The sequence below is a fragment of the Callorhinus ursinus genome, unplaced genomic scaffold, assembly GCF_003265705.2.
Source record: "Callorhinus ursinus isolate GAN/ISIS: 27379988/994484 unplaced genomic scaffold, GSC_fseal_2.0 scaffold45, whole genome shotgun sequence".
NCBI lineage: Eukaryota > Metazoa > Chordata > Mammalia > Carnivora > Otariidae > Callorhinus > Callorhinus ursinus.
This window is the reverse complement of record NW_027397107.1, coordinates 4,210,487-4,235,605: the sequence shown is the minus strand read 5'-3', so window position 1 is coordinate 4,235,605 and position 25,119 is coordinate 4,210,487. Positions and strand designations below refer to the sequence as shown.

Genomic DNA, 25,119 nt, shown 5'->3' with positions numbered 1-25,119 from the left:
TTATCAAGTTGCTATATGTCTATTCCCATTTTAAGTGTTTTCGATGAAAGGAGGTATTGAATATTTTCAAAAAACACTTTATCAATTGAGACGATCATATAGATTTAAACCTCATACAGATTTAAGCTACAATACAGTGATTTATAGAAACAGGCTTTCTAATGTTAAATCATTTCCGGGATAAAACCTTTTTTGTTCCAGATGGAGGGCACGACTGAATTTGCTAATATCTTATTTTAGGGCTTTGTATTTATGGGGGTTTGGTAGTTTTTTCTTCTTGTGCTACCTTTGTCAGGTTTTGGCATTACTGGGATGCAAACATAAAATGATCTGAACTCTCCTTGATGGCAGCACTCCAGAAATAAGGGACAGCATGAGCAGAGACACTAGGATGAAAAATAACAGGGTATGCTCAGAGAATAGGATTTAAGACTTCTTAAAATGGACTAAGTAACACAAAGTAGGTTTGACTCAAGTTGCTAGTTAATCTTCAAAGCACAACTCCTCTGGCAAAACACTTTGATTTACTGCTCATTTTACATACAGAATAGAATCCAAACTCTTTAGCTTATATTCAAGATCCCTCCTGCTTTACTTCACATTTCAACCTGTGTTTTCTTGTCTGTGATGTTTGTTTGCCTAGAATGCTGGGTATGAGCTATGATGGCACATCCAAATCCTACCCACCTATCAAGGGAATAGCTCAAATGTCCACGAAAACTTCTTGGGTCCAACTGAACTCCGTTTGAATTCCTACGTACTACAGCAAAAAATTCTCAGCTTTTGGCTTGCCAACTTCTTAAGCTCTTTGACAGCTATATGAGGTTGGCCAGTGTCACCCCTCCCCCCGCCCCAATTCATGTCCTTCCCAGAACCTTAGAATGCGACTTGATCTGGAAACTGTCATTGCAAATGTAATTACTTAAGATCAGGTTATACTGGAGTAGGGTGGTCCTTTGTCCCGGAGGACTTCGTCCTTTTAAAGAGAGATAGAGAGACACAGAGAAAACACCCTATTGGAGTTAAGAGATCCGAGTGATGCAGCTACAAGCCAAACAACTCCTAGGATGGCTGGACACCACCGGAAACTAGGAAAGGCAAGGAAGCCTTTTTTTACCTAGAGTTTCAGGGGAAGCATGATCCTGCTGACATTTTCATTTCCGACTTCTTGGTTCCAGAACTTTAAGAGAATAAACACGTTGTTTTAAGCCACCCAACTTGGGATACTTCGTTACGACAGCCCTTGGAAACTAAAACAAGGGCAATTTTAATTTGTAATTTCTCTTCCTAACCCCAACAGGGCTATGTCCCTAGTCCAGTTGAGAACTATGGAGATAACTCAAGCACTTTCATGAGCGGACAACAGCAATAGTCAGGAATTACCAGACGCTCATGAGCTCCTGCTCTGTAAACCACGAACAGCTAATGCTCACTAAGCGGTAACCATTATGACTGCAAGGTATGCGGCTACGCAGATAAACGGAAGGCAGAAACTAAGTAAAATACCGGGCAGCTGGCGGGGGGAAGGACCTCCATCTCCCGAAGGACGCTCAGGAGGGAGTTCTTGAGGAGACGGGAGTCTCCAAGCCGCTCTCCCAGGCCCCGCTGAACAGCTCAGCCCTCTCCCCACTCCACCCCCCGCCCCCCGGGAACCCAGCAACAGCGACCTCAGGCCAGGAGTCGCTCCTAGCCACCCCCGCCGCCACTGACTCGCATCCGCGCGCTGCCGCGACGGCGCGTCCCGCTGTGATATGCTGTTGCGTGGGGGCGGGACTTCCTCCCCACGCCCGGAAACCGGAAAGGGCTCTTCCACCGGAAGGAGAGAGGAGGAGTCGCCGCGATCAGACGCGGGAGGGCTGGTCTAGGCTGTGGCGTGAAGTGAGGCTACTGTCTGGCCACCGGCGGGGCGGGCGACGGCAGCGTCCTAGTAGGCAGGCTGGCTGGTGTGTCGGGTTTCCGGGAGTATGGCGGGGAACCGGCGTAGAGGTGAGAGGTCGACGTATCTGTCGCGGGCTCCGCATCACCAGCGAGCTGGGTCTTGTTCCTAACTCGTGCTCAGCTTTCTCGTCTAAAAAAACCCAGTTCGCTGGTTCACGGAGCTGTGGTGGGGATATATGTGGAAGGGAGAAATACACGCCCAGAGTAAGGTTTAAGGAAAAATCATGCTGTAGGTGAATTTCACATAAGTGGTGGCCTGTGTCGCTTAAGGGATGTGACGCGAGGGCCTGTACGGAACCAGACGGTTTGAATCGGTGACTCCTGCTTGAGGCAGCAGCACCTGTTGCATTAATTTGAAAACATAAACGCACGGCCGGTCGTTTTTAAGCTTCCTCAATCCGCCGGGAACGTCATTTGGTGTCGGAGGAGGAACTGGGTCATCGCCCCTTGGTTCAGTTTAAATTGAAGCATAGAGGAGGCAGGCTGAAAGTCACCTAGCTCATTAGTGACAGAGCCAGGCCTAGGAGCGAGATTTCTTCATTTCCAGCCTAGCCTCCTGTCCTCCACATCTTAACTTTTTTGGGGGGTTGCTAAGCCGTCTTTTTCAGGGAGTGAGGACGGTGGGGATGCCCGTTTAGGTGCAGTATGAATCCAACAAAGGCAAAGTCAGTATGTGTCAGGAGTTAGAACTGTGTCATTTATTTACGTTCTGTTTTTTAAAAGATTTATTTATTTATTTTAGAGGGTGCAGAGGGAGAGAGAAAAATCTCAAGCGGACTTCCCATGGAGCCAGACAAGGGGCTCGATCTCATTCATGGCTTGAGCCGAAATCAAGAGTCAGACGCTCAACCGACTCAGCCACCCAGGCACTCCCATTTATTTACATTTTAGATGCTGTGTAGACGGAGAGGAGTCCGACATGTCCCTTCTGTCACTTCCTATTCAGCATTGTATGTGTAGTAACAAAAGGAAGATGGAACTTGAGGACCTGTGACATACCTTTGCACAGAGAGGCCTGAGTTTGATGGATATGTGCTCACCCTGCAAGACTTGCAGCTAACTATTGTCAGAGTTCTCACTGTGAACGCTTGCTGTCACAGCCTGTGGAAATGTTTACCTAGAACGCTATCTGAATCAAACCAGCCACAATGGACTTGTAAGTTCGCCACAAGTCCAGGTGAGATGCTGTAGGGTACCCTGCAGTCAAACCTCCGCTGTCTTAGGTAACACTGCATTTGGTGCTCATGCTGTTTAAATGTATTGTGCATTGTCTCTGTCATCGCGCTCATGTTTGTAAATGGAAATGTCTTGTAAGAAAGTGCATATAAGCCTTAGAGGTCTACCACACAACTTGTACATTAGCAAGTATTGAAAAACGTAGGCGAACTCTTACTACTGAGAAACTCATTCAGCTAGATTTTCATTGTGGTGAAGCAATGAATGCTCTATATATTAAGAACTTTCAAACTTTTTGGCCTCAGGACCCTCCTATAAAATTATTGAGGATTCCAAAGAGCTTTTGTTTATGTGGGATTATACATAAAATCGGTATTTTTAGTGTTAGAGGTTAAAACTGAGAAATGTTCTAAACACAAGAATATACAAGCACACGCTGTTGTCAGTGATGAATGTCTGGTTTAACTCTGTTCTGTACGTTCATGGAATAAGAGTGAAAGGGACAAGTAATGTCTCAGTGTTATTATGAAAGTAGTTTTGACCTGACTAACCCTCTGAAAGGGTCAGGGGCCCCCGCAAGAGCCACACCCTGAGAACAACTGCTCTGTGCAAATGTTCCAAAGAAACTTGAGAAGATAAAGACATGATTGCTGTTGCAAGTGATGGTGACATGAGCAGAAGTATTACCTTAAAAATGCAGTAACGAGCACAGTCTTTTATTTCCAGGACACGTATAATTCCAGGCACAAGGAACACATCTTCCATTTTGTTTTCCTTTCCTCCTTTTGATTTGTATAGCGCTTCAGACAGTGGTTCAGACTAACTCCTAGAGAGTCCAGGCTAAGGCGAGCAGACCAGCTGTTGAGTGGATCTGGACACGGACAGGCTGTAGGCCGTTTCTGTTCCCCTCACTCCCCTGGCCATTTCACCCTTGCTCACCTTCTCCACCAGCCACCACAGCAGGTCACAGTCTGCATCCCCCTTCTCTCACTTCCAGAACTCGAGACTTTTCAGTGGATTGGTAACGGCACAGAAACGTACCCACTACTGAGTTCATAATGATTACATAAGTAGGTAATTGGTGTTTAAAATACTTTACAGAAATCCTTGGTAGACAGTTATGTGTGGTTATTTTGGGGAGATTGGCTTGAGATTCTTTGAAGGGCTGGGAACAAAGATTTTTATTTATTTATTTTTGGAGAGAGAGAGAGAGAGAGCGAGCCCAGGGGGAGAGGGAGAAGCAGACTCCTCACTGAGCAGGGGGCCCGACATGGGTCTCGATCCCACAACCTGGAAATCATGACCTGAGCCCTTAACCGACTGAGCCACCCAGGTGCCCCCAGAGTTTTCCAATTTAAAATAATGAAACCTAGGATCTGAAAATTCCATCACTTTTTAGGAAAGGATGAGATTTCAAGAATAAGAGATGCCTCCATATATGTAGGATTTTCACCCTATGTCTGAAATGTAAGTTTGGCTACAATTTTGGAGGAATGAGGAAGTCTCTCCCATAAAATGATTTTTAAAAGACACTTGACATTTGAGGAGGTATCACCTGTGGTCTTTATATTGCCCTGGGGTTGTTGTTAACTTTACAGCATGTCATTTCTCCATGAAAGTCTTAGATTCTCAGACCAGCAGAGAGTCGTGGTGTGGTGTGCTATCAGATCGGGCTCTGTCAGGGCCTTCACTTCCACTCATCAGCCTCCAAACATACAAACCGAATTGATGTTTCAGAGCTTTTAAAATAAGGGCTCTCTTGGGCGCCTGGGTGGCTCAGTTGGTTAAGCGACTGCCTTCGGCTCAGGTCATGATCCTGGAGTCCCTGGATCGAGTCCCGCATCGGGCTCCCTGCTCAGCAGGGAGTCTGCTTCTCCCTCTGACCCTCCCCCCATCTCATGTGCTTTCTCTCTCATTCTCTCTGTCTCTCAAATAAATAAATAAAAAATCTTTAAAAAAAAAATAAGGGCTCTCTTAAGAATAGTCAAAACTGCAATAAATATTAAACGTGAGTGTTAGAGATCTCTGGCAGTGATGGGAAGGAAGCATTCTAAACATCTTCCTCACACATCAGATTCTGGTAAGCCCCCTCCCACTCCCTCCAGGTCAGAAGGGGCTCTCACTAATGGGATTATGTGGTAGATCCTTCAGGTGTACTGGGACAGCAGAAAGGCTAAGAATCACACTCTATTTTTTATCTCCCTCTCTTCACCCAACACATAATTTAAAAGTGCTTTGCTTTCTGATGGAGAGATTTAATTTGGAAGACAATTTGATGTCCCTTACCTCTTTTCAGGTAAATGAGCTCTTGGAAAGCAGCCTGCCGTTGCTTCCGTGTTGTGACATTCAGAGATGAGGAGATGCAGTTCCTGCCCCTGGTTTGCATACAGCCAGAAGGTGCAGACGTAGGTCGGTAGTTGCTGTGTGCCACTCCAAAAGAGGTGAGTGTGTGGCACCGAACTCAGCCTGGGAGAGGGAGGTATTAGGAAGTGCTTCCAGGAAGTGACCTTTGAGCTCTACAGTCATTAGGTGGACAAGAAAGTGTAGGTCCATTCCAGGTGCCTAGGGATCTGGGGCTTGTTTATCAGGTATCTTCTACCTTTCTTCAGAGGTCTGTCCTCAGGCACTTCTCTTGTTTTCCTTCTCTCTCCCTATCTGTTTCCCCCTTCATTGGGTGGGTGTTTGGGATATAAAAGAAGTCAGAGGGTAGGAAACTTTCTGAGCGGCAGAATAAGATGACAGGTTTACCAAGAAGCAGTGTATGGACTCTGGAAATCCATCTCTAAAAACTAAGTTCCTGCTTTGTTAAAATGCATAGCTGGGAAACCTGAGTTTTGTTGATTGAGTGCTTTCCTAGCGAATGGATTATATTCTTGTCTCCAGTCCCTTCTTCTTGAATTTAAGGCATCTCTTAAGCCATCTAAGCCTAGGAATGGGCATGGGGGAGACAGCAAAATGAGAATCCAAGTTCCTACTACAAAAGCATTTTTATTGGCTCTGTGTACATGACTGCATGTTGTTTGAGCTCCATGCTGTGTCGCTGAATTGTCATCATTCAGATCAGGGATAGTTTAATTCCACCAGGATTTGAGTAAGGTGAAAACAGAGCAGAAAAACCTGATACTGTCCAAGTCTGGGAGTATGAAGAAAAAGCAATCCCATCAGTGAATGGGGCTTAATTTTTTCCTGGGGTTGGGGGTAGCAGAAGACAAGCAGGGAAGTAGTAGAACATGATCTATGTGACAAGAAATAGCACCTGTGCCGTAGCTGCTCTAAAATAACTACTGCCTTGGGGCATCATGCCCAGCTCATTGTCATGCGCCTTCTAGGAGACTTGCTGACTGGCTGGAGTCTTCTTCCCAAAGCATTGACTCTGATTTTGCATTTAGATTCCTTAACTATTGATTGTAGTGAAGAAAAATCTCCGAAAACTTCATTAAAACTTTATTAAAACAGTTACCTACAAGTGCTCAATTACCATTCCTTTCGTGTCTTGACACCCTAGAGGACAGTGCTTCAAAAGCTGGACTTGGTCTTCTGGAGTAAGAAAACAGAGTCCTTGAAGTCAAGCCGACTCTGCTGTTAGCCTCCTAAAGGAAAAGGTAGATAGAACAGGTCTTGTTTGCAAAATAAATTCAAGACCTACTTATCTACCAACAGCAAGTACACACTCTGACTTGTCTTACTGTGGAAAATAGGAAGAGTAAATTAAGAGATTAGAAAGGGTGGGAGAAGGTAGTGGACCCACGAAACTCTTACTGTACTAACTGATAGGAGGGTGGCTAGAAATTGGAGAAGTTGTTTAGGAAAGTTTAGGAAGACAGGACCTCCTGTGGTGCAGCCTGCAGGGGGTCCAGCAAGTTTTCTGGGAGCTGAGCCTCCTGGGGCAGAGACCAGCACAGACTCAGTTACAGAACGCCGTGGCAGAGTGACTTGTGACTTGTGCTGCGGGCGGCTACCAATGTGTGAGCCATGTGAGCTTCTGCTTCTGACAAATGCTGGAGGATGGGAAGTAGTGAGGAAAAGGCCTCGGTGCCCATGTAATGGCTCTGCTTCATACTGACCACCAAGCACGTGCTTCTGAAATATTTTATTGAATGTGTATAAGTGATTGCATATCATTGTCTGAACCAGCAGGAAGTCAGTTATTAAACATACACGTTTCCAAATAAAAGGCAATTTAATTTTACCAGAAACCAATGTCATTTTATATCCCAGGTCTTTCACCGACTTTCTAGTCCCATCTCAGGGTGCCTTCACATTGGACTGTTCTGAATTACTAAGCCCATGGTAGTTTACACTCAGATTCTGTGGTTATTTTACATATTTACATACTCCCCTTTGTTGAGGGAAGCCAAAGCTTATGTTCGTAACTTGCTTAAGGGTTACACAGTGAGACAGGTGAAGCTAGGAAAAGAACAGACTGACATGTTCTGTTTTAACTGCACTGAGTCAGGGATTGTGGCTACAATCGTCTGACTTTTTAAAAATCTTTTTCTTTGTTTTGTTTTTTAACAGATTTATCAGCAGGTTGCAGGTGAGCATGGCCTTGAGGTAAATCCTGCCCCTTGCTGAAATGTAGTTTCAGCAGACTATTCATGATATTTTAGGAAGTGGAATATTTTACAGAAAAAAATGTTTTGTTTGGTTCTGTTCTAGACTTATTTTTTCTTCTTGTAGAAGAAATATGTTTAAACAAAAGTTCCTTATGCTGAATAATTGTGATGCTTTAAGCTGGTCTTCTGCTTTAAGTGGATTTTAAATGTCAGTGGTCAATGCCAATTGTAGATGTTTTTTTCTTGGTCAAATAAAAATTTCACTCAAACCTTATAGGTGTCGAGTTTTTATCATTTTATCCATGTTCGTATTGCATGTGAAATATTCCATAAAACCTGTTAGAATCCGGAATTCAGACTTGCCTAATCTGTGATGCCCTACTATCCCACCTGGCAGTTTCTGTCTCAGTAGCTGAACAGTGTCGAATACACGCATGTGTCTATTTTGTCTATAACATGAACCCTGTCTGTGCTCAAACTGGCTGTACCTTCCTGTTGCAGGCCAGTGATCCAGCTTGGCAGAACAGGCATGCGCGCACATGTGTGTGTGTGTAAGGAGCTGGAAGACTGTCAAGGTGAGTTGTTAATTCAGGAATCTGAGCTGCTGTTCATATCAACAGGCAGAGTTTGGAGACAGAGGAGGTGTTCATCGTGTGAGACTTTGAGTGTGCTGGAAAACAAGTTGCGGAGCTTTCACTTCACCCAAAACCTTAGGTGAGGAGATGAGGATCATGTCTGCTTAGAGAGGCATCCACAGGGCAGAATACTAAATTGTCTCTGAGAATTGCTTCGCAGATGGAGTCATTGACTCTGCATCTTGCATCTTAACTTACACGCCGGAAGATGCTGTGTGCAGAGCTTTAAGCGACAACCAGACACCTGGGCTGGAGAACCAAGAATGCAGCCGGTGGGGCCGGGTCCTGTGGTCGCAGGATGGGCAAAGGCATCCAGGCAGGAAGTCCCGGAGTTGCTGGTGAGGAGACCGCTTCGCCCACCAGTGCTCAGCTTGGGTCTTCATGGGCTGGTGTCTTCTTTTCAGAAACTGCGGTGCATTTGCTGCTCTTGCGTTCATCGTTAAATCTCCCAGTCCTATGAAATGGGTACTATTTTTTCTTTGTTTAAGGGAAACAGGAGCTCTTGAAGATAGTGGGACTTTTCTAGGGTTGAAGGCAAAGCAGCTACAGAGTAGTGATCAAGCGTAGGTCTTCTGATTTCAAATCTGATTTTCTTTATGGGACTGTTCTAGGATCAGCTGCCACTAATGTCTGTTTTTTCCCTGCTTACCACCCCCCTCCCCTCGCCGATGCAGTTAAAGTACCACACTGATGTGGAGGCTGCTGTGTGACACGAAGCGTGCAGCAGTGCGGAGGGCTCCATTTCCCCAGTCTTGCCATCAAGCTGCAGGGGCCCTTCTGGGCCTTTATACTGCCTCCCCTCCACGCTGTCTCCATCTCCTGGCCGCGCGTTCTTTGCTGCGCTGTGAAAGAGCCCTGCCATCCCTGACCCCGAGAGCAGGGAGAGCCCAGGAGCAGTGGTGGGGTGAAGAAGATACTAATTTATTCTACATGTGCTGTGTACCACCTGTTCGTTACGTGTTAGCCCTTAGCAGCTGGATGATGAAAAAGACAGACACTGTCCCTGCGTTCACGGAATTAGGCGTGGGAACGGGGTGTCACAGAGTGCTCAGCCGGAGATCCCCTCATCACAGTGCCGATAACCGCTGGGAAAACAGGAGAGGGCAAGGCCCTTGGCTTCCCTGCTTCTCTTTGTGGACGGCCCCTCGCCTTCTCAGGTCTGTCCTGGCTGCTGGCGACACGTCACTTAGCATCCCTTCCTTTCCTGTGCCCCTCAGCCCGAGCTCTGCAGGCCTTGGAGATTCAGATACTTTGCCTATAAACCAATAGACCAGTACAGTCTGACCACTTGAAAGACTTCTGAGTTCACGTTGGCCGAGCCCTCCCGTGACAGCCGGGCCCGGTAATGACTAACCTAACGTCACACGGGCGGCAGTGTGCAGGACTAGACTCCAGGTCCAGTGAAATGAGTGTCAAGCATGCCAGTCGGCCAGAGGTGAACGTGAGCCGGAACTGTGCCGGGTGCATGGTGCCTGAATGCCCAGCCCTGCTGGCTGAGAAGTGAGTGGCTTACAGGAGTGGGTACGGAAGAGAGGAAGCCGGGCATCGGAATGGTCTAATAGAAAGAGACGTGCTTTGGCATTGCAATGCCATTCCGTATCTTCAGACAGCCAGGCTTTTCCAAAGAAAAACAGGGATGCACAAATCCGTGGAGCTGACAGCTGAACGTGTAAAGGTGCTGAGAAATGTCCACGTTGAAAAATGACAATTTTGAATTTTCATAGTCTAATAGAACACCAATCTTCCTTGGGGACACTGTTATTCTTATATCTGGAGTCGTCTCGTTGTGCAGGAACTCATACTTATGCCTGAAAATTAAATGTTGATACAACAAAGCTTCGGAAATTCTGTAGATGGTTTATTTACAGAACATCTCATATTCATTTTATTCAAATACTCCTATGGTGGTGGTATTTTTTTTTTATTAACTACCAAAACAGGCCATTTCCAAAATTATATGTCTCTTTTCTAAAATTTGTCCTAAGAGACATATTTTTAAACTCCATTTGTTTTTGAGCAATCTCTTAACCTAAAAAACTTAAATACAGTAATATAAACTATTGCATCGAAATTTGTGTAGAAATAGATGTTTTAAAACCTTGGATTTTAAGGATCAGACGTATAAAACCTTTGATTACAAAGACATTTGAAACAGGCAGCCTCGTGATGTTTCATGTAATAAAATGGGCCTTTTGGGAGAGTACTGTGCACGAGTACTCAGGCACAATTCTTAAACCTTCAGCCTTAGCAGGGCCACCTGGGAGCCTGTCACCGTTCACTGCAGTGTAAGCCCAGCACCCTCTCGCCATGCTCTGTAGCTTGTGTGCTTTGAAAAATGGCTGGAACCAAAACCAGCCACAGGGACTTCCTCCCCCTGCTACCCAGACATTTGCAGAGCTCAGTGCCCACACGCTGGTCCGCGCACCCGGGAGGAGCACTTGGAATAGTCCCCGAGTGTGGAAGAAAGCCAGCCCGTCTCACCTCGTCTTCCCCTCAGCTCCTTTTCTTAGCTAAGCAGCCCCCAGAAACTTGCCTTCCCTCCACCTTCCTCCCACCACAGCAGAGGAGGCAAGACTAAAGCAAGAAACGTGAGTCAGCTAGGGTACCCAACCCTCGTCCTCCACTCCTAACTCTGTCTCTCGCTCACACATCCTTCCAAGACAGGACTGCACGAGACTGCTCTAGCCCTGGTTCCTGGCTTCTGGCCTGCCTTTTTCATGCTGTCTGTCTGCTGACCTCCCACAGATCCCTACTCCTCCTTCATTCTCCTCTTTCTCTGCCCTTCGTTTCTACCTTTCTAGGAGAGGACGCTGTGATCATTAGTCTGTCTTCAGGCAGAAACCACATAAACTATCTGGCTCAGTGCCCCGTATTTCTTGTATTCCTCAAACTGGGCCTGAGGTATAGTAGAGTCAGTTCTAGTCCAAGTATCTTACAGGGGGAAAGCTGGTCTTCCCACATACGTGTGGGCATGACAGATAGTGTTTAACCGTGACAGAGGCTCCCGAGCAGAGAACACGGGATCGAACATTAATAGGATTCAGCAAGCCAGTGAGGGTCAGAGGCCCCAGAGTACAAGAGGTGCTGGGAAAATGGTGTGAAGTTTCACAATTTTTGAAGTGAAGGGAGGTTGCAACAATGGCTTTCCTAGTCTGACAATGTCCACTGGCCTGGGGGCCTCATGGGATTTTCCCAGCTTTTTAGAACCAGTCCATGCGTAGAGGATAGAGTGCTTAGCAGCAGAAGCAAACCAGAGTGAGCCATAACTGTTAAGCCTCTGCCCACTTACAAAGACGTAATTGGGGCTTCAAACCAAACTGCATCCATTGAATAACACAAGCTGAACACGAAAAACCAATCACTTAGTGGTGAAGAATGCAGTCTTTGGAGCCAGACTGCCTGGATTTGATTCCAAGCTCTAAAAACCCATGTTGGATGGATTATCCAACTGCTGTGAGGCATAGCTTTCTTATTTTTAAAATGGTATAATAGAATTGTGAGGAGTAAGTGGGATAGTTCATCTAAGAGTGTGGAACAGTGCTTGGTGCAGAACAAGCTCTTTGTGAAGTTTAGCTATTTTTATCCCAAAGCTGCTGTTTCTCCTCATCTGGACTTTAGGGAAAAGGGCTAGAAAAGAGCCCTGAAATACCCTAAAATACTTCCTAAGACATACTGTAGGCCTTAATTATTGCTAGCGAAACCTCCTGATCTCTTCTTTCAAAGCAAATTTTAACGCTGGCTGTCTGGATGTTACTTTACCTCGATGATGCAAATCTGTGCCTCATGCACCAAGATAGGCAGTTTGCTCCCAGGTCCTCCTGTTTAGGGACATCTTCAAAGGCCACACCCACCATATAGTCGGCACGCTCGTCCACCTCCACCTCCCAGTAGTGGCGCCCTCGGATTGGAATTAGGTTCCCCATGACGGCAACACACCTGGGTTTAGAAAGAGGGAGCACGTGTGATTTGGGGGTGACGCCAGCCTGGCTGTGACACTGAGTGACACCAGCTGTTGGGGCTGGTCAGCAGGGGGCCGATAAATATGGAGGGAGGGCTTCCGACCGCCTCCCTCATGAAGCGGCAGCCCTCGGCTCACAAAGCCCGCCTGACCGATGCTGAAATCACAAGAGAATTGTTACCCTGCTGGTAGAAAAGGCTCCGTTTGCGTTTTTAAATGATCGGCCTTTTGAGTAACAAAGGTTTGGTTCACTTGTCGATTAAAAAAAAAAAAAAAAAAAGAAAGGGACTGAAACCTCACGGGACTCAGCATCATCGGGAGAACCCTGTGCTCGAGGTTCCGAACCAGCTCGAGGGCCTTCGAGGTGATGCCCACCATGGGGCGGCCCACAAGCAGCAGCCGGGGAGTCGCATCACTGGCGCAGACCCAAGAAGAGCGAAGAGCAAATTCCTCACAGATGATCAGACTCTACCTCCAAGATGCCACCAGGAACAATTACACTTACAAAGGTCAGAGTTAACGTTTTGTTTTACAACAATGCAGCATTCTCCAGAGAAAGGTTCTCGTTGGAAATTGGACCACATCAATATCTCCAAAATGAATATTCTACCTCTGGCAGGAAATTCCTACATTAGCCAAATTCAAGGTGGCTCCCCAAATCCCTAGGCAGATTTGTTTAGCTGTCATTAACACATGATCTCTACTCTCAAACCCCAAGTTCTCATTTATTTATTTATGTGTTTATTTCTTTGTTTAAAGGCAGACGGCCACATGCAGGGCCTCCTTTGGATATGTCTGGAGTCTTGGAAGCTTGACTACATATGTTCTCCTACAAATGGACCTTCAGAGCTTGTTTGGAGGTTCTAGAGGGGAGCGCAGCTACTCCTATACCCTTGACCTAAGAACGGTCCTCCTCTATCCAGGAAGGTCGTCCTCTTGGACCCAGTGTGCAGCTTTAGGAGGGACGTGCATGGAGCGGTGAGGGAGGAAGGGGACCGCTGCCTAGCCAGCCAGATCAGCCACATCAACCCTGGCGATCCATGGGGTGACAGATGTCACAGCCAGATCACCCTCACGTTCTCACACCCCGAGTTCTGAAGGCCACGCAAAGCTTTGGGAAGCAGACTGCACATGAAGTCACTCCTTCTCTGTAAAACGAAGCCATCTCTACTCCAAGCTCCAGACCCACATGCCCACCCACCTGCTGTCTCTCACTCAGAATGTCCCAAACAGAACTTACACCTTCCTACCTCTCCCGCGGACCAAACTGTGTTTTGCTTGGGGTGGGGAGGGGTATTTACCCCTCATTTTCTCTCCATTTCCATTAACAGACTTAACTATCTACCTAATAACCCAAGGCAGCAAACTAAGACAGGAGTAATGTGGTGGTTACAAGCTCAGCTTCCAGTTGAACCCTGACCCGAACCCTTACGAGCAGTGTGCTGGTGGGCAAATTCCTTTACTTCTCTGGTGCCTCAATTTTCTCATTTGTCAAATTGGACTGATGATGGTTTGGCCCTCACAGGCTGTTGTGATGATTCGATGAGATCATCCACGTAAAGCGCTTGGAACGTGTCTGGCACTTGATCAGCACTCCATAGAATTACAGCCCCTGACCCGTCCTGCCCCTGCCCGCCCCTTAACCAGTTGGCCGCTCTCCTCTGGTCTCCTTGTCACCCCCCCGGCCCCCCGACAACACACACACTTCCCTAGCTCACACTTCTTGGCCAGTGTGATCCTTTTGGAATGTAAATCTGACCCTGTCCCTTACCCTACTTAAATTCTCCACAACGGAAGGGTAAGATCCAAACCTGTTTTGCACTAGAATGAGTCCATCTCCTGCCTCATCTCCTGCCTCCTCCCGTTACGGACCCTACACCCCTGATACACACAACTGCTCGTGGTTCTCCAAACAGACGGCTTCTCTGGCTTTTGCTGTTTGTACAGGCCGAAGGCACTCAATCTGCCGTCGGCCTGGAGGATTCCCATTTATCCTTCCAGCCCTTGCCCCTGCGGGAAGCCTTCCTCCTTGGGGCTCCTACAATGCTTGTCCATACTTCTAAAAACTTATTTCATAGGTGTGTCTTTGACATCTGCATCTCCCCGACTTGCCAGTCTGAGTCAGGTGGGGCAGGGACAGTATCTGTGTCTCTTACCCCCAGCACCCAGTATGGTGTTTTCACAGGGCAACAGATAGACTGGTAACGATACTGAAATGGGGACTAACTCAGCTTGGCTGGGCCCCCAAAAGCCACGAACAGAACACTAGATGGGGAGCTCTCCCGTATTTCCAGGTGAGGTGCTAGACCACCTATGCAGGACTCAGTGGCCAAAAACTGTTTTGCAACTTTGAGTGCAACACCAAAGGGCTGTTGGTGGAGATGCTTGAGGCTCTGTCTGCCGGCAGGGAGCTTTCCTGTGGTTCACACAGAGTGAAGGAGCACCGGCCTGGTCAGAGGTGGGTGCGTTCAGGGGACCTGGCGTGAATGGAATCCACTGCATGAAAGCTGTCTTCGTTTTGTTCTTGAGAGGATCCTGTCCAAGAGAACTTCCTGGGAGGGCCCAGGAGACCTCGGCAGACCTCGAGCTGTATAACTGGGTGCTGGGGTTGGTGGGTTGGGAGGGGCCGCCACGGGGAGAGGCCTACCTGGGAACTGCCCGAGAGAGACACATCACACTGGTACCAGCCAGGTACCAAACGGGTTGAAAACAGGACAACAGGCCCAAAATGGAGTCCATCATGCTAAGCCCCATGTCACCAAACCGAAACAACCCAGTTACAGTGACAGTTCTCTCAGATCTGGAATCTTAAACTGGTCAACCAGTCATCGCCTGATGAGCACTAGTGAGGTGACGTGCTTGAGAGACCCCGCTGTCCCCTGAAGGAATTTAGCCTGTCACAACCACCTGCTGCCTACTGTAACGTCCTTGCTCCTGCTCACTCCGCCCATGGAAGTCTTTCATCTTCTACAGTTCCCTGGAGCTCCTGCCCAGTTCGTACATCAGTGAATAAAGCCAATACGATCTTTAAAATCTACTCCGTTGGATTTTTTTTTAAAACACAAGTAAGACCTTTATCACTTCCTACCCCTCTCCATGCCCCCCAACCCTGGGCTGCCCGGGCAGAGGTAGGCAAGGATAAAGTCATTTCTCCATTGTACCCTGTGCATGCTAACACATATAGTAGGTGCTTAATACACACACAGTAGATACGCCAGCAGGGAGCCAACATCAGAGGAGGAGCCAGCCCCGGGAGAGCTGAGGACCCCAGCAGGGAGGCTGGATACTGTTTGTGTCAGTGGCCCTTGCGGCCCCCATAGGAGAGCCCCTCTTCCTCCTTAGAAGATCCTCCCGACTCTAAATCCAACCCACCACCACCTCTTCTTTTCCTGACTGCCGGGAAGCTGAGAGCCACCCTTCAGTGTAATCTTGGAAATGGAATTAGCTCTAAAACGTAACCTATCTGTTCTTTCTCTCCCATTGCTTTGACTTTTCTGTTTCAGTAGTGCGTATTTGCTCCTGAGTTCAAGTCTGCTTTAAGTATTGGGAAAGAAGGAAGGCATAAAGAAATGGTTTCAACGTGAATGGAGCGCCAAGGTCTGGAAACAGCAACAGAGGTAGACAGACGGCGCCCACCTTTGGGGGACCCCCCCCTCAGCTCAGGCACTGACGCAATCCCCATCTTCCCCGCCGACTCTGTCTCAGGCTCCATTGTGGGTTTTCATCAGGAGTTTTTAAAATAAGGTTTCGCGGTGCAGGAGAGGGGGTGCAGGGTCCAGCCCCGGGACGCCTCCGTCCAGCTCTCCTGCTGCCTGCTGGCGTGACCCCCGGCCTGGCTTCGTGGTCCGACTCCTCCTGCCTGGGACCCGACCTCCGCGGCCACAGGTGTCTTCAGCCCGCACCAGCCAGACCCTTTCCCTCCACCTCCCCAGCCTCCCTTCCCCACCAGGCCCCTCGGCTCTCATCCATTTCTGGGACCTCTTTCCCTCTTCAAGACGGCATCTGTCATCACCCACTTTCACCTGCACAACAGCGAGCATTAGGGAGGTTCACAGAATGTTCCAGTGAGAGGCTGATAAAAAGTACCTGGTAAACTGGGTGTTGCCAGGGAGCGGCTCCTTCGCGGGGGTTTTCCTTTCGCTTCGCATGACCGTAAACCCGTCTTCAGAAATGGTCAGCCAGGGAGGGCAGGTGTGCTGGTTCAGGGGAAAGCAGCTGCCTGCGAAGGTGGAAATAGCCCATCACTGCTGCCCCCTCCTCTCGGCAGCCTGGGCCTCGTGGGGTCCTGCCCCTCCTGTTCGTAACGACGGGGGTGGGGGGCAGTTACCCCGCACCAGGGTCCCTGTGCCTAGCTCCCAGGAGCGGTTTGCAAGTCTTCGCTCGTTCAGTCTTCACCAACTACCCTTAGAAACAGCGGTTATTATTTTCCCTTGTAGCGGAGAACACTGAGGCACGGGTGGTTAAAAAAAAAAAAAACAACTGACAAATGACAGAACTCAAATCTGAACCCCCAAGCCCTTCTGATTCCAGAGGCTTTGCTCTCTGAACCGGGAGGCTGTAAACGCCGGCACGGGGACAGGAACCTCTAACCCACCTGCCAGGGGAAGCAGGAATTGAGGAGATTCTTACTGATCCATCTGACAAAGGGAAGTGAAATTTAACATTTCATTTAGGGCCGTGGGGGAGAGGGAAGGAGATGACAGCCCTCCCCAAATCATGGTTAAAACAAAGCTCATCACAGAGTGGTACGGAATAGATTGAAGAACAAATTATTTAGTAAAAAAAAAAAAAATCCGTCATTTGAAAGCACAATGACTCATTCTCCACTTCTGTGTCTTATAGCCAAGTTCTGTTTTGCTCAAGTTCCTATCCTGTTCTCTTCATCTCAAACCTGGGTTCGGGCAGCACCATCTCCGCTCAGGACCCTCAGCTCAACACCTGAGCTGAGATCAAGAGTCTGATGCTTAACCAACTGAGTCACCCAGGTGCCCCTTTCATAAATACACTCTTAAAAAAATGTATATGAACAAACTAAGAAATGACTGAATAATCAAGGGCTGGCTGTACCTTTTGCTCTGTTCTCTTTCATTGAAACAGCCTGAATCTGACATTTCAAAACACCAGGTCGGCACAGAAAACGAGGAGGACCAGCCAAGTAAAGGCAGGCCCCGGGCCAACAGAACAGAAAACCCTGAGTCCTAATCCCAGCACGAGCCCGCACCAGCTCTGGGGCTTTCCGTGGCCCCTCAGCTGGTTTTCCCCATCTGTGTGGAAGCAACAGGGTGAGAATTAATCACACAGCTCTCCTGGTGTTGGAAAGGAGGGCAGAATGACACAACGTCCCTCAGGCAACGACCCCAGTCAGAGCCCGGGCTCCGGCTCCCTGCTTCTGCTTCCCGTCGGCCAGCCTGCGCGGGACCGGCTCTGTGAGGGGTCGAAGAGCCGCTGGACCCCAGGGCACGGCGACGAAGCTCAGAGCCCGCAGCTAAGCAGTGCTGGGAGAGCAGAGCTGGGGGGTGTTGCTAGCGATGTCTCTGCATGCCCAAGATCTGGGCTTGTGTGACAGGAGGACAGCAAGTGAGAAGGGGCTGGGGCTGGGCTTGGGGGTGCGGCACCCACCAGGGCCAGACAGGGCCTAGGAAGAGGCTGAGCAGCCAGGTCCAAGCTGGGTCTGTGGGTGGGTGGGAGATTCTGGGGCTGACAGCAGAAACAGGAGACCCGCCAAGGCCAAAAGCCCCTGCTGGGAATAACGATGCCATCCCAAGGGTGGTGTGTGGCCTGTGTGAGTGATGAAGTGTCTGGGCCACCCAGGTCCGGGGTGACAAGCCTCTAGCCGACCTGAGGGCATGGAGAAAGACCCCTGGGTCGCCACCAAACTGCTCTATGACTTGGGCCTCCAGTCCCCTGTCTATAAAATGGGACCCCAGGGCCTTGACATCCCCGAACACCTTCCTGGCCTGACTTGCCATATTTTCCAGCGAAGTCATGCAGCTCTGGTCAGCCACAGGGCGGCTCCCTTAGGTCTCTGGGAGTGTGTGGCCCGGGCACTTACCTGTGGTGTGCACTGTCACGGGCTCGCTCCTTGCACTGGGGCCCCCCACGTTGAGGGCTCGTACGTAGATTGCGTAGGTCTGCCTGGGCTGCAGCTGCACCAGGCACTCACAGGATGGGATGCCCACAACCGACCTGCACAAAGACGCAGAGCGGCAGTCACCGCGCGGTGGGGCCGGGCGGCCAGGCCCTGGCACCAGGCCTCCCCTTCAAAGCTGGGAATTTAAACCCAGCCTCGCACCCCCATCCTCCGACCAACAGCGGCACAGCCAGGAGCGTGTCCTCCCACAGTCCACATTCCTCGTTCCTTTGTGACTCCTGGTGTAGGTGGCCCTCTTCCCTCCGGGGTCCCCACCCTGGGGGCCTGGGCACCTAGCCCCACGCCTGGCATCTAATGCTGTGTCAGTGGAGGTACACATGCAGTGGGATGCGGTGCGCCCGCCGCTGGCTGACCGGGACTGAGGACCACCTACCTGAGCCCAGCGCTGGGCCCCTAGCAGGCCTCCATCTGTGTTGATGGACAAACAGAAGCCGCCTGGGAAAAACCCAATTTATTTAAATTCTACTGGACACGAATACAGGCTCATAACTGCCATTATCTAGTCCTGCAACTGCTAGAACCCATTTCAGCCCAGGGGAAAAGAGAAGCCTTCGGGGTGATGCCCGCTTCCGGATACCACACCCTCACCTGATGAGGCCTGGGTGTCCAGGTCGTCCTGAAGGCTGCAGAGAGGCACATTCCCACATCCTTCAATAAATATTAACCAGGCACCTTAGGTTCCGGGCACTGTAGACGGAGGCTCTGGGGAAAACTAATGTAGTCCCTGGCCTCACAGAGCTCACAGTCTGGATGGGTAGCGAGGCACTCCTCAAGCCACCACTGGAGGAAATGTGAGGTGGTGACCATGACATGGTGACGATGTACTACAGAATGCCTGATGCTGCAGAGGGGACTTTTGAGCTGAGCTCTGAAGAATGACTTGGAAGTCACTGGACGAAACGGGGCAGGAGTCTCCTCCGTAGAACAGGCATGTGGCGGGAAGTAGGAGAACTAAATGTAACAGTGTGGCTGGAGCCAGACAGGGAAGAGAAGCTGGTATGGGATGAGCTAGCAGGAAAGGACTAGTGTGTGAGGGATTTTGTCTTTTCTTCAAGATGATTAGACTGGTACTAGGAGAGCGGGTGCTACCCCAGATCACCCAGGTCACCGACCACCCATCGTTGTGGGCTGGTGCTAGATGTCAGGTGCTCCTAAGGTATCAGCACAAGTTGCAAAGGAAATCTGGATCATTCAGGTGGCCAGAGCCATCAGACCACCCCAGCCCCACTCCTGAGTATTTCTAGAATAACCAAGGTCAGCCCTGATATGGCTGTGGACACATGGATTTTACCTGAACAGAGGGTGTGTGGGACAGATGGCCAGGCTCCACCCCGGCATTCAGCAGAGAGGAACCCGTCTTCCCTAAGAGTTGACACCAGCCCCTGCCTCTTCCATTTCTCCAGAGCCAGATGGATGCACTCTGTGCTCCACAGCTGGGCATCCCCTGGACGTGCTGGCTGTCCTGGGCTGCCTGGCTGGTTCATCCCTCTTCTGTAAACTCTGGGACTGCCTAGTTGTAGACCAGAGGTGTACCCATGTGTCCTCCACTGCACACAGCTACACACTCGTGGGACCCGCGGGCCCTTGGGGCAGCTGACCCCAGCCTCATGCACTTGTGAACACCTTCAGCTCGGCCAGCCAAGCGTGGGCGTGAGCCTCCAGGCAGCCTCCCACCGCGGACACAAAGTTCTTTGTGGGTGGGGCTCTAACCTCTTTTGTTTTGCCTCAAGATGCTCTCCCTCCCCTTTCCATTCCAGCCGGGTGGGTCTCTCAGTTCCTCCAGCACCTTATGCGTTTGTTTTCTTGTTTTCTGTTTGCCCCCACTTGCCAGTCAGCTCCGTAGGGGAGGAAATTTTTCTGTCTAGTCTCCCAGAGCCTAGGCACAGGACTCGGCACCATCGAGGCCCGCAATACTTGCTGAATGAATGAACGGTAAACCGTTGTCGGGCTGAGAAAGCCAACGCGAGGTTTAAACCATTTATTCACTCATCATGCGCTTTCAGTAATACCATTCCAGCAACTTCTCATGAAAACAAAGTAGCCCCAAATTAAGGTTCCCATGTGTCCCCAACTCTGACTTTCCCTCCGGACCCCATGCATTTCCTGAGCTGTGTCACTGCGTCAGGCATCAAGGCCTCTTGTGCCCAGCAAACAGCCCCGGGACTCACTCGGTTACGCCCGATGCTTCAGGTGTTTCCGCCTGGGTCAGCTCCACCGTGTACGAGTCCACGGGATTCAGGTTTCCAGACTCCCAGCAGATGAGCGCAGCCTCTTCGCAGCTCCGTAACTCTTTGCTTTTTATGATGGGAGGGGAAGGCGCTGGGTGCAGGACAAAGGGAGAGATGAGCAGTCATCCTGCTCACACCCAGCCAGTGTGCCCGGAGCCTGGCCAGAAAGCACAAGCACTGTCCTTGCACAAAAGAGATTTGGTGCAAGAAAAAGCAAACCAGGTGCAACAGATGGAGTACCTGTGTTCCCCCGACAACCCTCCCCCCGGCCGAATTCATGTGTTGAAACCTATTCCCCAATGTGATGGTCTGTGGGGTCTCTGGGAGATGAGAAGGAGGATGTCTCTTATAAAAGAGAACCCAAAGAGCTCTCTAGCCCCTTTGTGCTGTGTGAGGACTCAGCCGGAACAGAGCCCGGCATGCTGAACCAGGAAGGCTTCTCACCAGACACTGAATATACTGGCACTGTGATCTTGGACCCTCCAGGCTCCACAACCATGAGCAATAAACGTCTGTCGTTTATGATTCCCTCGGTCTGGGCTGTTCTGTTACGGCCACCCAGATGGACCAAGACACGGGGCATCCCTTTCCCACGTTCCCGGAGCAGAAGGGGGTTGAAAAGTGCTACAGCACTGTGATTGTGAGCAGGCTTTTTGGTATTCTGAGACCAACTCTGAGCAAATGTCCCTTCCTTTCTAGGAATTCAGATTTAGTGCATTCAGTGAAAGAAGAATATACAGCTTTTCCTGCCCTGCCAAATGAAATTGACGGTCCTGCCACATCTAGAAAGCCGTGACTCCTGCATCCCCTGGGGTGAAGGTCCTGCTCCAGACACAAGTGGGCCCCATTACCTGTCATGTACACTGCACGCTCACTGGCGGGGCTGGTGCCAGCCCTGTTCTGAGCTGTGACCCAAAATTCATACTGGGTATTTGGCACAAGATTTGTCACTGAGCAGTAGGTTTCTTTGACAGTCATTGTAAACTCTGAAAAAAAAAAAAAAGACAAGAATTCAATCCTAAAAATAGGCCAAGTAGCTCCAAATTAGTTGTGCTGAATCTCCCTGTAGTGGATTACAAAACCGGCCTCAGATTCCTCCCATCCCTGTAGGGGCACTCCTCTGCAATGTGGTTCGGTTTTTCCTGCCATCCCTTGATGGGCTCAGCCGTGGGACTTGCCGTGGCCAATGGGAGAGCAGCAAGCAAGATGCTGTCAGAGGCTCGGGAAATGCCGGCGCACAGAGGCCTGTCTTCTTGCTGCTGGGAACACATCTGTTTCCGTGTGAACAAGCCTGACCCAGCCTCCTGGACAATGAGACCAGGTGCCATCCAAGTCATCCCATCCGTCACAGCCATGTCCCCAGATCTGTAAGGGAGGCCATCCCAGACCATCCAGCCCTACCCTAGCCGGCCCAGACCAGAAGAATATCTAGCCAACTCACAGAATTATAAGAAATAATAAATGTTTGTCATTTTAAGCGACAAGTTGTGTATATATGTGTGGAGTAGGGTGCGGTAGGGTATCGTTACACGGCAAAAGCTAACTGATACACCTCCAAACCTCCCCAGACTCTTGGAAGGCAGTGAAAACTCATGAACCCAGCCTCTGATATCAGTTCCTTTAACACAAAGTGGTCCATTTAAAAAATCTTCACAGATTGCCAGGAACAGCCCCCACACACTGGCTTCTTCTGTGCATATGCAGTGGGTATCAACAGACTGGATTCACGACGAGAGCTGGGCTTACTCAGGTCTGGCTTCCTGGTCCCAGACGTCCCTTCTGAAGCCTTCCTCCTTCCTCTCCCACTGTGCGCTCTTAAGTCTTTGCTCAGACCACCCTCACCATCTGCTCACCTTATTCTGACCTCCCTCAGCATCACTTAAACTTACTTTTCTTAAGAATTCCCCTTCCTGGTATGATGCTAAGTGAAATAAGTCAATCAGAGAAAGATAATTATCATACAATCTCACTTTTATGTGGAATTTAAGAAACAAAACAGGGTCACAGGGAGGGAAAATAAGACAAAATTAGAGATGGACACAAACCATAAGAGACTCTTAACTCTATGAAACAAACTGAGGGTCGCTGGAGGGGAGGTGGGTGGGGGGATGGGGTCACTGGGGGATGGGCGTTAAGGAGGGCCCGTGATGGAATGAGCACTGGGTGTTACATGCAACTGATCAAACACTGAATTCTGCCTCTGAAACTAATAATACACTATATGTTAATTAACTGAATTTAAATTTTTTAAAAAATCCCCTTGCTTCCTGGTCCCTGGTCAGAAAAACCATCCTCACTTTCGGCACCTAGAACCCTCCACCTGCCTGGCCTGGTACAAGGAACAGAGCTCTGTGCAGGAAGCCTGCAGACTTGACTCTTGCCCTGATTCTGCCATCACCCAGTGTACCCCCACGGACAGCTCATTCCTCCCGGGGTCTCAGGCTCTGCGTCCATAAAGTGGAAATCCCCAAGGCCCTCTCCCCCAACCCTGCTCTGCTTCCATGCACACAGGACAGGCCCTGCTGGCTAGCCTTGGTCCCCCGATTCCTCCAGGGGCTCAGCTGGGGCTCCTCTACTGTCTGATCTGCTCTTCTCAACAGGTAAATGGCTTATCTGTTACGTGGGGTGGGGGGAGGCAGCTACCCCAGACCTAGCCCCACACCAGCCAGCTCCATTTCCCTCACGGCTAGGGTCCATTCCCAGGAGCTTGCTTAGCCTGGGAACATGGGTCTGAGCAGCAGTGGCCTGTCCAAGTTGCAGAGGCCCTGCTCAGCCCTCATGAGGGTCTGTGGGCTACCCTTCTGGTCTCTACCAACACAGGGTTGCTCTGAGAAGAGCCAGCCTACCCTCCCTTCACATGCTAGGCCCCTTTGAACCCAGACAGCCCAGCTGGGCCTCCTCAAGGAGGGGTGTCCCCACCCTTCCTGCACACAGTGCAGCCAGGGGCTCATCCCAAGGGCAACTCTGACCTGACAGCTCTATCTACACTCCAGACACCTTAGCCTGGCCTTGTGACTCTCCCCAGACAACCTGCTTTTCTCACCCTTTCTGCCATGCTCACCTGTCTGCATCCCTTCCTCTGGGCAGTTTCTAGATCACGACAGCTCCAAGGAGCTGGATGCACAGATTCATCCCACCTCCGCCCTTCTGATCACTAGGAAGGCAGGGCCCTGGCCTCTGAGGGCCCTTAGCCATTGAAGAACATGAGTGTGTTCTTGGCAGAGCCTCACCTGCTTGGTCCTTCCCAGGCGAGCTGTCCTGCACTGGCCGGTAGGACAGCTGATAGCTCTCCACGGTGTCATCAGAATATAGGCTCCAGCACACTCGGACGGAGGACCCCGTGGCAGAGTTGGGGGCCTGTGGGTTTATCACTGGAGCAGAAGGAGCTGGACAAGGAAAAGGGAGAAAAACAAACAAGTGAGGAGCCTTACGTAGAGGTGGGATGGGAGTGGCCCCGGGCATAGGACTACTCGTCCCCTGACCCATCTACGGGCTTTGGCAGTGGAAGCAGCGGCCCAGACTGGCCAAGGTCAGGAAGGCCAACCCTCCCAACCTTGAGCCTGCGAGCAACAACCAGCATGTCCGTTCCTGCTCTGACAAACCCACACAAGTGTGGGGCAGACGGCTCCGTGACAAGGACTCGGGCTGGGGCGTGGTTTGCCAGACCTGCCCTAGGTACCGGTCCTTTGACCCCTTCCACGCCAACCAAAGAGGCAAGACAGCCAGGACCGCAGCGATGTGGCCGCAACCCTGAAGTGAGCCACGGAGGGATAGAAGTCTTCAACAGGGACACTCTGCTTTCTTTGGGGACCCGTCCAACAGCTATGTCTTCGTTGTAATGAGAGAAGACTGGGTTGGGTGCCATTGTGCTTTTGAGAACCACCATCCTTAGAATCCATCTACTGAGTCAATTCGTTAAATCTCTGTAGGTTAATACTTCTGCCTCCCCACTCCCCTGACTCACACGTAACTAGGAAACACTCCTGGTTTTTCCTCCATGATTCTTCTCCCATGCCAGGACTTCCCTCCAACCCAGGCTTGGTTCAACAACCTTAGCTTCCGATTTTGACAGTGCTCAGGCCAGGTAGGAGCACCACCAAACCCCTCTGGCCAGGGCCCGGGAGGTCCTGACATGACAAAGGAGGGGAGGAAGAGAAAGACCCCCGTATCCCCAACTGACAAAGTCTGGGAGGGACAGCAGGTGTCCTGCTATACCCTGCAAGGAACAGCCCCACAGCAAGAAGAGCAGGAGATGCGGTGAGAAGAGAGATGGCCTGGGGGTTGGAAACCCGCTCAGGAGGCTGCAGATGTGGGCAGGAGGGGGTGGTCTGCACAGGACCTGGACTCAGCGGGGTGAGGTGTCCATGTGTCTCAAGCACTGACTTGGGTGATAGCGCTTTTCTTTCCAAATGCTGGGGCCTGATTATTTGGGCAGCACCATCCCTAGAAGGGGAAAGGATCATCCGATGGACATCAT

General features: G+C 50.1%; 1 protein-coding gene, 1 long non-coding RNA gene and 1 other non-coding gene across 11 annotated transcripts in view; 2 read left to right on the top strand and 1 right to left on the bottom strand.

The window, feature by feature from the left end:
• The first annotated feature begins 1,820 nt into the window (after positions 1-1,820).
• On the top strand, positions 1,821-10,140 carry LOC112840021 (uncharacterized). Of its 7 annotated transcripts, none has more exons than XR_012375151.1 (6): positions 1,821-1,986; positions 2,681-3,115; positions 5,411-5,555; positions 7,633-7,668; positions 8,172-8,245; positions 8,980-10,140. It is a non-coding gene; the product is annotated as an uncharacterized lncRNA (long non-coding RNA). The 7 variants fall into 7 exon arrangements; XR_012375152.1 differs by having other exon boundaries at positions 8,172-8,384; positions 9,270-10,140; XR_012375150.1 differs by having other exon boundaries at positions 8,172-8,384.
• LOC112840116 (small Cajal body-specific RNA 15) lies at positions 6,652-6,776 on the top strand. The gene has a single exon (XR_003212394.1).
• The window catches only part of FSD2 (fibronectin type III and SPRY domain containing 2), a 42,369-nt gene continuing 27,110 nt past the window's right edge, over positions 9,861-25,119 (bottom strand). For all 3 annotated transcript variants that reach the window (XM_025893214.2, XM_025893216.2, XM_025893212.2), the window contains 7 exons: positions 23,873-24,028; positions 21,494-21,628; positions 20,583-20,733; positions 18,316-18,449; positions 16,350-16,482; positions 12,065-12,241; positions 9,861-10,113 (listed from right to left, as the gene is read on the bottom strand). In XM_025893214.2, the coding sequence (XP_025748999.1) occupies positions 9,861-10,113; positions 12,065-12,241; positions 16,350-16,482; positions 18,316-18,449; positions 20,583-20,733; positions 21,494-21,628; positions 23,873-24,028 (1,139 nt within the window). The remainder of the gene's footprint in view (positions 10,114-12,064; positions 12,242-16,349; positions 16,483-18,315; positions 18,450-20,582; positions 20,734-21,493; positions 21,629-23,872; positions 24,029-25,119) is intronic.